The sequence below is a fragment of the Ruditapes philippinarum genome, unplaced genomic scaffold, assembly GCF_026571515.1.
Source record: "Ruditapes philippinarum isolate M1 unplaced genomic scaffold, ASM2657151v2 ctg4339_1_1_1_1, whole genome shotgun sequence".
Lineage (NCBI taxonomy): Eukaryota > Metazoa > Mollusca > Bivalvia > Venerida > Veneridae > Ruditapes > Ruditapes philippinarum.
The window spans coordinates 10071-25216 of NW_026866041.1; the positions used below are offsets into that span (position 1 = coordinate 10071).

At 33.5% G+C, this 15146-nt stretch overlaps 1 protein-coding gene across 1 annotated transcript; it reads left to right on the forward strand.

Annotated features, from left to right (window-relative positions):
• Positions 1–4600: 4600 nt before the first annotated feature.
• Positions 4601–13031, forward strand: LOC132731097 (actin nucleation-promoting factor WASL-like). The gene is made up of 9 exons (XM_060717211.1): positions 4601–4715; positions 5007–5096; positions 5571–5643; positions 7813–7857; positions 8206–8351; positions 9297–9444; positions 10417–11247; positions 11534–11713; positions 12759–13031. Exons 3-9 carry the CDS (start codon positions 5628–5630, stop codon positions 12836–12838), a joined length of 1446 nt encoding a protein of 481 aa, XP_060573194.1. The 5' UTR covers positions 4601–4715; positions 5007–5096; positions 5571–5627; the 3' UTR covers positions 12839–13031.
• The last annotated feature ends 2115 nt before the right edge of the window (positions 13032–15146 follow it).

Sequence of the window (15146 nt, forward strand, 5' to 3'; positions counted from 1 at the left end):
ATTACGCAAAAAATATTTGTTTGTAAAAGTATCAAAGGAGGACAATTCAAACAAAATTCAAAAGATATAAAACCAAAATGGTGATTGTCCCCGAGTCTGTTGATGTGCGATGCCGTCGACCTCTTTCATTTTTGATAATTTGAAGAGAAAGCGAAACTGAAATAAGAATAGCTTACCCTGAATTATGGAACATGTGATCAATGTTATTTCTATCTTGTGACATGTTAACATGTGCAATTCACATCATGTCTTGTCAAAAGACCATACTGACTTTTTCAAACAGCATGTTAACTTGTCAAATTATTATAATTATTATTATATTAATGGCGGCGTGGCCGAGTGGTTAAAGGTGCAATAGCCTTAAATAATAAATTGTGAAATTATTTGTTTAATCAACTGATACATTTAAATTTGAAACCAAGCAATAAATGATATATAAATATACACGGTATTAAAAATTGATAATCGATTTTTATGCGATTTTTGGCCGATTTGAGTGAAAAGCGTTTAAACGGTTTTCATTAAATATTATAGGGCCAATTTTCACAATAAAATTGATTATTTCTGGGAAACGAAGTGTGTGTAAATGATTTGAAATTTTGTACATGAGTTATTGGTCTAGACATAACATCTAGTTATACAAAAATCTTGAAAAAATACTTTCGGTCCCTTCACGTCAAAAAACCTCAGTGGAGTCCCTTTAACGCGTCAGACTATCTAAGGATTGCTGACCGCGTGGGTTCAAACCCTGTCAGGGGCAAGCCGTTGTTTCCTTGAGCAAGAAACTTTACATTCATTGCTTAGTACTGGTTGGTTCCAGGAACGGATTCGAGAGTGTTACATTCCAACACAATCGAACTAAAATAAATTTGTATGAACTAAATTATTATGATGACATGTGCAAACAACATGGTTACATGTCAAAGTATCGTGAAGACTTATGAAAACACAACGTTAACTTATTAAAGATCAGTGATGAACATGTGTAAAGATGTACTTTTTAAAACCTTGTAAAAATTGAATTGAATGACATGGTGTGCAAACGCAGATTGTTCAAATTTATGGTTCGAATTATCGTTATGACATGTGCATGATACTTTGACAAGTTAACATGTTGTTTGCACAAGTATTGTTCTTACCAAGCTTGTGGCTTGTTGTTCGTAACTTCATACCAAGTATGTGCCATGACTTTTTCATACCATGTTCTTCATATTATTAATGTGCTGTGTTGAAATACCAAGTACGCGCCTTGTTCTTTATACCAAGAAATTTGTCTTGTTCATACCAAACCTAGGATGCAGGCAAACATCGATTCTGCAATTTTTATGCAAAAAATAGGTAACTGTCTTGTTGACAATTGTCTCACGGCTGACATGAAGCACTTCCGTTTCCTAGACATTTTGCCTACAAATGCCTGATCTACAAATATCTGATAAATGCTCTCATGGTCTCAGTACAGTAAAGTACAGTACTGTCCAATACAATACAGTGCAATACATTGCAATACAATGCAATGCAGTACAGGACAGTGTAATACAGTGTAGTACAGTACAGTGTCATACAGTACAGTGCAGTACAGTGCAATACAGTACAGTGCTATGCAGTGCAGTACAGTGCAGTGCAGTACAGTACAATGCAGTTCACAACAGTATAGTGCAGTGCAGTAAGTAGGTAAAGTTCTGCGTAGTTCAGTAAAAGCAGTACAAAATATAAAAAAATAAAATACAATGCAAATATAGCAATTTGCCACAACGATTTTTTTACTATGTTCAAATTTTCTCTTTTAAAATATTTATAATTGCTATAAAGTCATTTTGTAAGTGTAAAATAGATATGTTTTGAATTCACACATCTACTTTGTGTGAATTCAAAATTTAAAATTTGAATTTAAAACCCTACACACTATATAAGTGGTCACAATATGAATAAACACGTACAATGTCATTAAAAAACTGTTCACTTGACCACAAAGTGGTCAAGGTAATGTTACATAGTGATGGGCTATGTCCGGCGTCCGTCGTCGTGCATCGTCAACAATTGGGTTGTTAACAGTCTATCAGTCACAGTTTAAATTGGATCAGACTTTGTCAGAATGTTTATCTCAATTAAATACAGTTTAAGTTCAAAGATGGGTCATCTCGGATCAAAAACTAGGTCACAGGAGCTAAAATATAAAAAAATCTAACACTCTAGTGGCTGCAGTTTTGATCCAAATATTCTGAAAGTTTGTCAGGAAAGAGTTGTTTGGTCTTTGAAAAGGGGCATCTCCGGTCAAAAACTAGGGACATTAGTTAAAATTTAAAAAAGCTTGTTTTTCACTCTAATGGTCAGTTTTATTAAATATTTGGAAAAGGGGCAGGGAAAGGGTTTTTTGTGAGTTGAATGTTAAAACCCTCAAAAAAACCCTTCCCGACCGATTTCCAGAATATTTGGATCAAAACTGCAGCCACTAGAGTGTAAACAAGCTTTTTCAACAAAAATTTTCTATTTTTAACTTCTGTGACCTAGTTTTAGGCCGGAGATGACCCTTATTCAAACTTGACTTAGAACTAAGTCAAGTTTGAACTAAGTCAAGTTTGAATAAGGGTCATCTCCGGCCTAAAACTAGGTCACAGAAGTTAAAAATAGAAATTTTTTGTAACTCTTTTGGCTTCAGTTTTGATCAAAATATTCTGGACATTTGTCAGGAAGGTTAAAATTGTTTTGATGATTCCTTGGTCAAGTTCGAAGATGGGTCGTCTCCAGTCAAAAACAAGGTCACAGGAGCTAAAAATAGAAAAAAACTTGTTAACACTCTAGTGGCTGGAGTTTTGATCCAAATTTCCTTGTAATCTGTCAGGTAGGTTGCTTTGATGATTTATGGAACAAGTTCGAAGATGGGTCACCTTTTGTCAAAAACTAGGTTACAGGAGCTAAAAATAGAAAAAGCTTGTTAACACCTAGTGGCTGCGGTTTTATCCAAATATTCTGGAAATTTGCAATGAAGGTTGTTTTGATGATTTCTGGATCAAGTTCCAAGATTGGTCATCTCCGGTCAAAAACTAGGTCACAGGAACTTGATATAGCACTCTAGTGGCTGCATTTTTTATCAAAATTTCCTGGAAATCGGTCAGGAAGGTTATTTTAATATTTTATAGGTCAAATTCGAATATGGGTAATATCCGGTCAAAAACTAGGTCACAGGATCTAATAATAGAAAATTTTTGTTAACACTCTAGTGGCTGCAGTTTTGATCCAAATATCCTGAATATTGGTCAGAAACGTTTTTTGATGATTTCTAGGTCAAATTCGAAGATGGGTCATCTCCGGTCAAAAACTAGTTCACCGGAGCTAAAAAAAACAAACTTTTTAATACTCTAGTGGTGCAGTTTTGATCCAAATTTCGTGGAAATCGGTCGGCTAGGTTGATTTGATGATTTCTAGGTCAAGTTGCAATATCGGTCATCTCCGGTGCTGGAGCAAAAAAGAGAAAAATATTGTTAACATTCTAGTGGCTGCAGTTTTGATCCAAATATTCTGGAAATTTGTCAGGAAGATTGTTTTGATGACTTCTAGGTCAATTTCAAGATGGGTCATCTCTGGTCAAAAACTAGGTCACAGGAGCTAAAACTAGAAAAAAGCTTGTTAAAACTCTAGTGGCTGGAGTTTTGATCCAAATGTCCTGAATATTGGCCAGGAACGTAGTTTTGATGACTTCTAGTAAGGGTGGTATCCGGTCAAAAAATAGGTCACAGGGGCTAAAAAAAGAAAAGTCGTGTAAACACTCTAGTGGCTGCAGTTTGGATCCAAATACCATGGAAATTGATCAGAAAGGTCGATTTGATGATTTCTAGGTCAAGTTTGATTATGGATCACCTAGGGCCAAAACCAGATCACGCTGCCCAAATATGGAAAAACCTTGTTAATACTCTGATGGTAATATTTTGACTCAATTGTCCTCAGACTTGGTCAGGGTGCTTGTTTAGTTTATTGCTTGGAGGAGTTCGAATATGGGTATCTCTGATGAAAAACAAGGTCACAGGAGCTAAAAATAGAAAATCTTGTGAACTCTCTAGTGGCTACTGTTGTTATTTAAATGTCCTTGAAATTTGTCTGCAAGTTTAAGTCAAGTTTGAATATGGGTCACCTGTGGTCAAAAGCTAGGTCACACTGTCCAAATATGGAAAAAAACTTTTTAACACAATAGAGGTCACATTTTTGACTCCCCTTTTCCAAAACAAAAATTTTGGGCTGGATTTCCCTTTTCTAAGACAAATTTCTTGGGTTTTTGGTTTTATTTGGGGGGAGGGGGAGGGGATCTAATGGGCATCATGGCCCCCTTGTTTTTAAAAAAATAACCCATTTTATTTGACCTGTTTAAGGAATGCAAACTTTCCATACATAATATTATTTTATATTCAAATAAAAAAACATTTTAAATAAAAATTACAGAGATTTTAATAAAATTTCTTTTATTTTAAATATTTTAAAAGGGTTTTAAGGGTTTTAAAATTAACAAAACTTTTACGTTTTGCTAATAGCTTTAAGGGTTTTTTTTTTTTTTTAAAGGGGAAAGAAACTTTGTATATGCAGACAAATTTTCCACCAAATAAAACCGAACTACATGTGGTAAGAGTGACGAAAGAAATAAATGGGAAAAACAGACTTCCGGTGTCGTCTGCTTTGTTAAAGACTGGAACAAGCGTTCATTCTTTATCCGCTTTTATGACGAAAAGGTTTGCTAAACAAAATTATGATCAAATCGTTTAATTCCAAAATTGAAATTGCCTTTTATATGAATATACAATAAAAATAATACTGATATAAACTTAGACCTAAATGTAGTATGAAAAAGGCAAGTACTTTTCATATTAATCAGAAGTAACAAAATTCACATGTTTATGAGCAATGTCGATACAAATCATTTGATTTTTTTATATACAGACGACAAATGTTTGTGATGATGTGTAAAGTTTGTACATTTAATTATTATGCTAATATATGCACAGGGGCTAAAAAAAGAAAAGGAAAAAACATTGGTATGGGAAGTTGATATAAAACAAACTCGAGGCTTGCAAATTACCACAAATGACAACATTCTTACCATTACAGCTGCTGTAAGTGCTTTAATCGACAACCATATTTCATATTTCTAAGCTAAATACTTATACTAGTTATTTACTGCAGATGTGAAAAGGAAAAATAACTGGATAATTTTTTGTCAATTTCATTTTATTTCTATTGCTTCTACCCTCTTATTTCCTTCAGCACCAGATTGTTTGAATTTACTTGTATTAAGCCAACTTGTGCCTCAATATATGACATCTCGAGGAGAATTTCTATATGCAAACTGTTTACAATTCTCTGAAAAGATTTAGAAATAAGTTGTAAAGTAAAATACTAAAGTATAAAATGTTACATGTTTTTTTTTTTTTTGCTTTTTTAACTGAGAAATACAAAACAATTTATCACTTCACATTAAAAATATGAAAAAAGAAAGAAAACAATATATTGAATAGTCAAAACCGCCTTTGTCGTCCATGTAGTCCACTAATACTACAAACTATTTTAACTCTTATTCTATGTTTTAGGGTAACAAAATTGTTTTTCTTGATAACCATGAGGGTGACAACTTTAAAAAGGTGTTGATGGAAAAACTCAAAGGTAAGTTAATCTCATTACGAGTTCACCTTGAAAATATTGAGTTTCTATTTGTTTCATTGTGCATTTATTGTAAATATTGAGTTTCATTTTGCTTCATTGTGCATTTATTGTAAATATTGAGTTCTATTTGTTTCATTGTGCATTTATTGTAAATATTGAGTTTCTTTTTGCTTCATTGTGCATTAATTGTAAATATTGAGGAGTTCTATTTGTTTCATTGTGCATTTATTGTAAATATTGAGGAGTTCTATTTGTTTCATTGTGCATTTATTGTAAATATTGAGTTCTATTTGTTTCATTGTGCATTTATTGTTAATATTGAGTTCTATTTGTTTCATTGTGCATTTATTGTAAATATTGAGTTTCTTTTTGCTTCATTGTGCATTTATTGTAAATATTGAGGAGTTCTATTTGTTTCATTGTGCATTTATTGTAAATATTGAGTTCTATTTGTTTCATTGTGCATTTATTGTAAATATTGAGTTCTATTTGTTTCATTGTGCATTTATTGTAAATATTGAGTTTCTATTTGTTTCATTGTGCATTTATTGTAAATATTGAGTTTGTATTTGTTTCATTGTGCGTTTATTGTAAATATTGAGTTTCTTTTTGTTTCATTGTGCATTTATTGTAGATATTGAGTTCAATCTGTTTCATTGTGCATTTATTGTAAATATTGAGTTCTATTTGTTTCATTGTGCATTTATTGTAAATATTGAGTTCTATTTGTTTCATTGTGCATTTATTGTAAATATTGAGTTCTATTTGTTTCATTTTGCTTTTATTGTAAATATTGAGTTCTATTTGTTTCATTGTTCATTTACACCTTCTCATACATTGTGCCCCCACTTTAGTGGCGGGCATTTAGATTTACCCTTGTCCGTCCTTCCGTCCGTCCGTCCATTCACTTTTGTGTCGCACATAACTCAAAAAGTATTTGACCTAGAGTCATGAAACTTTACAGGAATGTTGATCAGCACGTGTAGTTGTGCACCTGTATAATTTCGTCTGGATATTCTTAGTATTTTTAGAGTTATTGTCCTTGAATTAGTAAAATTTTGCAATTTTCAACATGTGTCGCATGTAACTCAAAAAGTATTTGACCTAGAGTCATGAAATTTTACAGGAATGTTGATCAGCATGTTTAGTTGTGCACCTGGGTATTTCGTCTGGATATTTTTAGTATTTTTAGAGTAATTGCCCTTGACTTAGTAAAATTTTGCAATTTTTAACTTATGTCGCATGTAACTCAAAAAGGATTTGACATAGAGTCATGAAACTTTACAGGAATGTTGATCAGCATGTGTTGTTGTGCACCTGGGTATTTTCGTCTGAATATTTTTAGTATTTTTAGAGTTATTGCCAATATGTGTCGCATGTAACTCAAATAGGATTTGACATAGTCATTAACCTTACGGGAAAGTTGCTCAGCATATTAAGTTTTGCACCTGGGGTTTCGCTTGTGGATTTATCCAGTATTTGTAGAGTTATTTCCCTTGACTTAGTAAAAACTGTTTTATTATGCTGTTATTTGTTCCTTGAGTGTTTGAGTTGGAATCAACCAACTTTACAGGAATAATGATCAACATCACTAAAATACAGGAATAATGATTCTCATCACTGTGAAGCTATGCACCTGGGACTTTGCATGTAGATTTTTTTTCAGTTTTGTTAGAGCTGTTGCCCTTGACTTACAGTAGTATAAATTTGCAATTTTCAACTTGTTCATGTATAGCTCAAAAAGTATTTCACTTGTAGGCCTGAAAGTTTACAAGAATGTTGGTCAGCATGTGTACTTATGCACCTTGGGGTTTGCTTTTGGATTTATTCAGAATTTGTAAAGTTCTTGCCCTTTACTTAGTATACGATTTTTAGTTTTCAAAAAATATTTGACCTAGAGTTATAAGATTGACAGAACAGTGGCGGGGTGGGGGCACCCGTGTTCTATGGACACATTTCTAGTTTATTGATGTGACTGATGCTCACTTTGAAAGAAACTTCTTAGGTCAAGAAAACTTTAAAAATGTGTTTTTTAATTAATATACAATATAAGACTGCTTATCATTCAAACCTGACATAATAAAAAATGTTTTAAAATGTTTTCAGTGTGTTGCCATTCTACTGTTATTATAATGATGTACTGATAAAGACTATTTTATCTACTTACAGTCAGACGAAATCGTCGGAATATAATTCGTACCAGTGTTGGGACAGGTAAATCTCAATGTCCCACTTTAATTAACATGTTTTCAATCTTTTCATAGATATTCGATAACGCTTTCTTGTTGTAGTTAATCAACTTACAATCATCATAAAGTTGTTAGCAGTTTCAAATTTAACACATTTCTCGAGATGTTCACTGTGTTTAACAGTGTTTTTTTAACTTTGTTTTTTAAGAGTTGATAGACTGAAAATAAGTAAACTTTCTATTATATATTATTATATATACATGCACATGGAATCAGAAAAGAAATGCAAAGGTATATTTTTATATTTTTTTAAAGATATATTTATAAGTTGATCCGTTATTATGAAAAAATAATGCTGTTTGTATTAAATCAGGAACATCTATTGAAAGTGAAGATACCGGGCCAACCAAGAAATCATCAGACAAAAGCAAGAGAAAACTTACAAAAGAAGATATTGGAAAGCCTACAAATGTAAGACACAAGCAGGTTATAGGCTGGAATCCTGATACTGGATTACATGTAAGTTGATATAGCTCACGTGTTCCGAATATTCTGTATGAGATATAATTAAAGGTTATATGCTGTAGTGTCTATCTCCCGGCAACAATACCCCCACCCTCAACTTGAATCATAACTTCTCTTAAATATGAAAACCTGGTTAAAAAGTCCTTCTTATCAACTTGCTCCTTTGGTTCAATCCATTTGAGCGTTTTGTGTCCCTACTTATAAAAACTAAGTTTTTTTTTTAAATTTGACACTCTCTACCTAGTGATAAGAAGCATACTAGACCATTATGAGGTGATGCTATAATAAATAATGAGGTGCTTTGTTAGTAAATATTCAAAACTGACTTGAATGTAGAATATATTGATAGTAAATCTGACATAATTGATTACTGTAAGCGTGTTGTTCTATGACAAGACTTTCGTTATTTATGTGAGCAAATATTTCAGACCAGAGTTATGACTTATAAAATGTAGAGTACAACAAAGTTACCTATATTTTATAACATCAACCACTATTTCTTAACAATTGAAAATATCTTTTTCCATTTCTCCCAAAATGTATGTACATGCAAAACTAAACATGTATGTTACAGTAATGTTTAGGATCTCGACAATGATTAGAACTATAGAATGTTCTTGTGTATCTCATAATTATCGTATCAACTGTGTAAATTCCGGCTTCACTTCACTTGAATTTCATTTTTATTGACCTATCAAATGATTGCATTGTACATCTTAAAGAGAAAATAAGAATACTTTTGATCCCCCCTCCCGGAAAAAAGGGTTAATTTGATGTTATTGCTCTTTATGCTGTGAAAGAATAGAGAAAAAAGTTTTGCATTCAAACAAATTTCTAGATAATATCTAAAACACTGAGTATTTCATCTGAAGAAAATACTAGTATTTTGTTCTTAAAACGACTGATTTCCGATATTAATATATTCTTGCTTTTTTACAGTTTAATGATTTAGATCCAGATATGAGGTCACTGTTTGAGAAAATTGGCATTACAGATCATGACCACATTGACAACGAAACAATGAAGTTTATTTATGACTTTGTGGAAAATCATGGCGGAACGGAAGCCTTTGCAAAAGAAAATAGAGGTAAGGAAACCTTTTCAGAACGGAAAAACTGGGTAAAGGAAAAGATACATTAGTTCGGGGCCAACATGGATTATCTTTTATTAAAAGAATACTTCCTATGTTTGCAGAGTTTCAGAAAACATTTAAATCCGTCAAATGGCAAAGTAGAATAATTATTGATTTCTATCAAAGTTACTGTAAAAGTAAACTAAAGTTTAGTCATATAAATTGGCTAACACATTAAATGAATTAGAGATCATGTCTTTGAATAAAAAAACACAGCATAGAGATAAAAAGAGAACAACATCACAAATACATATATAAAAGTAGATTGCTTATTTTAAAACTATGTCGGTTAAGTTCGTTGAATTCAAACCCCTGACCGCTGTACTTTCGAATCCCGAGAAGTACTTTGGATTCTTTCACGCGAGGAAGCTAACCAGATAGCTTACGGAACGACGGTGGTTCTACACAGGTGCCCGTTCGTGCCTGAAATAATGCACGGAAGCGCACCTGAGTTCTGACTCCACCAGTAAAGCTGGAAGGTCGCTATATGCCCTATGCTGTGTCGGTGTGACGTAAAACCCAATCAAACAAACAAATAAACAAAACTAGGTTTGTCCTTATATTGTAGTACAGGACTGTCAATAGCTATTCGAAATGCATTTCTCGTGAATGAGATATTCATAATGAGATCGTAACACTGTGGAGGACACATTTTCTAATCATTTTTTTTCAATTTCGCAGTGTTTGTATGTACATATTTCACTGTATTTCACTTTTGTCCTCTTCACACACCCTTTATGAAGGCATATAGATTTCCTTTCAATATTTTCATACGTGTACGGACGAATGTTCGGTTTCCCTTTTACACACAATAATATGATCTTTTTACAGAATGAGAACCTTAGTGGTTTAGATGTGTGTTGATGTACATGTATCCGCAAATATTGTTATAACTATTTGCTAGAATACGTTTCTGGTCTATTTCAGAACAACAGATGAAAAAGCAAGTACCCCCACCACCCAACAGGGCTGGGCCACCCCCGCCACCACCTTCTAGTTACATCAACAGGGCTGGGCAACTACCGCCACCACCTCCAAGTAACATAAACAGGACTGGGCCACCCCCGCCACCACCTCCTAGTAACACAAACAGGGCTGGGCCACCACCGCCACCACCTCCTAGTAACATCAACAGGGCTGGGCCACCTCCGCCACCACCTCCTAGTAACATCAACAGGGCTGGGCCACCTCCGCCACCACCTCCTAGTAAAACAAACAGGACTGGTCCACCCCCGCCACCACCTCCTAGTAACATAAACAGGGCTGGTGCACCCCCGCCACCACTCCCAAGTAAAGCTGTACCTCCCCCTCCACCCAACAGGGCTGGGCAACCCCCGCCTTCAAACCCTAGTAAAGCTGTGTACCCTCCTCCACCCAACAGGGCTGGGTCACTCCCGCCGCCACCCCCTAGTAAAGTTGTACCTCCATCCAACAGTAACAAAGATAAGTTTGGGCTTCCTCCACCGCCCTCTAGAAATACATTTGAGCTTCCCCCGCCACCTCCTAGTAGAGCTGGGCATCGTCTGTCATCCCCTAGTAACACAGATACAGAAGCTGCTGATTCCTTACAAGAAACAAATCAAGGAGCAACAGGTGAAAGTAACCCAATCAAACAACAAATAATGCAGTTACTTCTCCAAAACCCTGCAGAGATTACCGACTTTCTATATAATATTATTGATAAGCGAGGTGGCGTCGAATTTATCAAAGACAGTCTTGCACAACAAATGAACAAGACTCATACGGCACAAGAAAATGGTAATATAACTCATTAATTATTTTAGACCATTCAGACAAATATTGATCCTTTTATCTCTTTCGATAACTGAGTAGTTTTGCTGTCAAATTTCTATATTTGACCGACAATTTGATTTCTTTACTTTGATGCGCAGACCAGATCGGCAAGTGCAACAATAGTTGATAGGTTAACAAATTAGCTAATATATACATATCTTTACTAGTAATGCTTTTTTTGCTATCATACATCTGGCTTTCGCGACAGAGTCAGTTTTATTCGAATATATTAATTTCTTTTTTTCCGTAGATCAACAACCACCTGATTTTACCATGCAAAACGTATCTGATAATATCAATGACGATGTTGAAGCTGCGAGTGAACCATCAAATAAAAGTGAAGTACCAGGTAGGAGAAAGACATCTGAAGATGTGACCAGACGAAGAAATGCTGGGGAAGTTCCTGGTGTAACAAGAAATCTCTCACCAGGTACATGTCTTATTACAATAAAAAAGGCGTAACGTAATGGACATATCACATTTTATTAACCAAGATATACATGAATACATTTTACAAGTCAGATAAAGTAAGGTCTCCTGGCGTTTACAAAAGGGTTAATTACATTTACAGATTATATGTACATCAATGGAAAATGAATTATGTATTGTAAATAAATAATGAAACTATCTCCTATTTGACATGTTATGTATTGAGTAATTGTATAAATAGTTAGTCATTAAACTGTCCGTTTTCTTTCTTTCAAACTAAAACTCAAGCGGTGAACTCAATCCTTGACATTATTGTTGTGTGCATATGTTTGTGGTATTCTTAGTTTCTTCTTTTATTTTGGGTGGTTACGGTATTCCTATTTAAATATTGTATAATCACCATTAGAATATGGTGCCTGCTATTTTAATCTGTCTTTAGACTTCTTCAGGGTTGTATGCAGGCTTCTTAACCTCTGATCCCCTTTCAAAATTCTATTTTGTTTAGTTTCGCCCATCGGTTTCCCGGTTTAAGACTCACGCTTTCTTTTACTTGAGGACCATACGTCGCTTTTCATGGAATTGCACGAAAATGTCACATTAAAGGTTCCGTGATAAACGCCGCATGAAACACATATGTAAAATAATTTCACCATGTTCGTGTTTAAAAGTTTGGCTAAATCAAACAGAGCTTTGCAACATTTTCTATTTTGTCGTTTTGTGTGTTCTTACTCTATTCCAGATTATTGCATTTCATGTAACATACTTTAAGCAATGGTCTGTAAACTATTTGTTTTCTTTATCTAAAACTTAGAATTAAGCATTGAACTCTAGTGTTCTGTTTTTCGTATAATATATTTTAAGCAGTGATCTGTAAAGTGTCCGTTTCATTTATTTCAAACATAAAATCAAGTAATGAACTCTTATTTTCTGTATATTATATCATATACTTTAAGTATTCCTCTGATACATGTACCTGCTTGTTTTGTCTGTATTACAGAATATGAAATTACCAGTGATATGTAATCTGACTGTTTTCTATTTTACAGATTATGAATTAAGCAGTGACACGTTTGATGATGACGATGATGAGTGGAATGATTTAAATGATAAAGTTGACCAAGAGTGAAGATATAGTTGGACAGTGAAATACATGACGTATTTATTGCTAAAATTAATGTATTCATTGTATATAGTGTACTTGATTTACTAGTATCACGTGGCGTCGCTCACTATCTTATGATTATAAACTTTCTTTATTTAAATACTGAATTTCTGTTTTTAGTTTGTAAAATTATTTCATTTTAATCCCACATTGCTCAGTTTTACATGTTTGATTTTATAATGAACAAATTGTCAAATAGTTTGACTTAATGTTGTTTTTCCAGTTGCTTCTTCTACAACTTACGTATATTGTTGAAGTGATAAGTCTAGATAAAGCTTAGATAGCATTGAACAAATTATTTTCGTTGTCATTAACAATAACATCTTGAGTAACGGTATAAGATTGCAGACAAATTAAGTTGTTGTTTTCGACGCATCTTTTATTGAAAGAGATGCTTGGATTACGTGCATTTTAATATTGTATTGCAAAACATATTCTATATGAAATAGGTAATTTATTATAGGACTACAACAGGAACCTCGATGTGTAGTTTCTTTTATCTTGTATTTTATGTAAACCGACAACATGTATTTAATTTCCAAAGATAAATACCATGTATAAATATGTTCTAAATATTTACGTTAACATCTTTTCAATCCATTAAGTTTAGATTCAGTCGACTTATTTGGAACAATCAAAAACTGAATGCAAGAAATGCCGGTATAATAATTTTTTTCAGCAAGTGTTACATCACAAATAAGAACATGTCTTATTAATATTTTACCTCAGAATTACAAATACACGATCGCCCCTCACCGCTTCAGGTTCAAATCCCGTCAGGGACTTTGGATTCTTTCATATGGGAAGCTATCCAGCTAGCTTACGGAACGTCGGTTGCTCTTTTCATGTGCCATAATGTGCCTGAAAAAATGCATGGGAGGGCACCAGAGGTCTTCCTCAACCAGTATAAAATCTTAATCTTAAACTGATATCACAAAGTTCATATTTTTATCTGAAAAAGTGCACGTGTAAAAACAGTACTGTTTGTGATTATAAGGGAAAACAATTGTTACTAAAGAAGTCACTGGATGATATACAAAATCTGTGGTTTCCTTGAAAGTCAATGAATGCTATGCAATTTATTAGTAGATTCAATAATTGCTATGAAAAATTTGTTTGCTATGGAAGTAACTGTTTTTATGGGAAGCAAAAGATTGCTATTGGAGCCATCACTTTAGTTGCTATGGAAAGTCAATGGTACTTCTGGAAAGAGAATGTTTGCTTTGGTAAGTTAATTTTGCTATAGAAATATAAAGTTTGTTATGAAATGTCAATGGCTGCTATGAAGTCAGTGGCTGCTATGGGAGTCAGTGGTTATATAGGAAAGCAAACGGTTGCTATGGAAGGTCAGTGGTTGCTATAGAAAATCAATGGTTGTTTTATGAAGTCACTAGATGCTATGGAAGTCAATGGTTGCTGTAGAAGTCACCGATAGGAATAGAAGTCACTGTTGTTTCTTAATATGAAGTCAATCCATTGAATGATTACAAAGTTATAACCAGTTACAGCAAAAACAATCAATTATTTGACCTTCAAGTCATTATGAGTTAAGGTCAAAGTTTTTCTAATTATCTTGTACGTCTATCCTATAAGATTTTTGTGTTAAAGAATGAAGACAGTCCATTCCAAAATAACAAAAATGCAGGCAATAATAGCAAAAATCAAGATTAATTTAGACAGGTGACCTTGTAGGTCAAGGTCATTTAGGAATGAAGGTAAAGATTAGTTTGGTCTACTTTTGTCATCATACTTGTCCTAAGGGTTGTTATGGCCAAGCATGAAGACAATAAACTAAGAACTAATAAAGTTATGATAAACGTTAAAGTTTTTGGAGACGGCAACGGCAACTTAATCGGTACATCTATGTTTTCTTAACTCATTCTGCTCACCGGCTAAGATTTAATTTTACTCAGAAGGTGTATAAAGTTTAAAGTTCAATGTTGCAGTATATATGTAATTTGTATAAAGAATAAGATAAGGCAATAGTGGATTTCGATTTCAAGTACATGATTTATGAAAAGGGTTTATTAATTCTTCCCCACTCTGATGGTATAACTCCTTATAGAATATGCAAGAAGAAAATGCAATTATTATTTTATTACTAAAGTCTTATATCCACAAGAATGGTATTTACACCACATTGTTTGCTAGTTTATATTTATCAGTAGCTTATTGGGTCTGTTATATAGAACTGTGCTTATTCAAAGGTCAACTTATCTCTATCTTGTTCTTGTGAAGTGTTTCTATTTTTCAGCGTTATCTACATGAATTT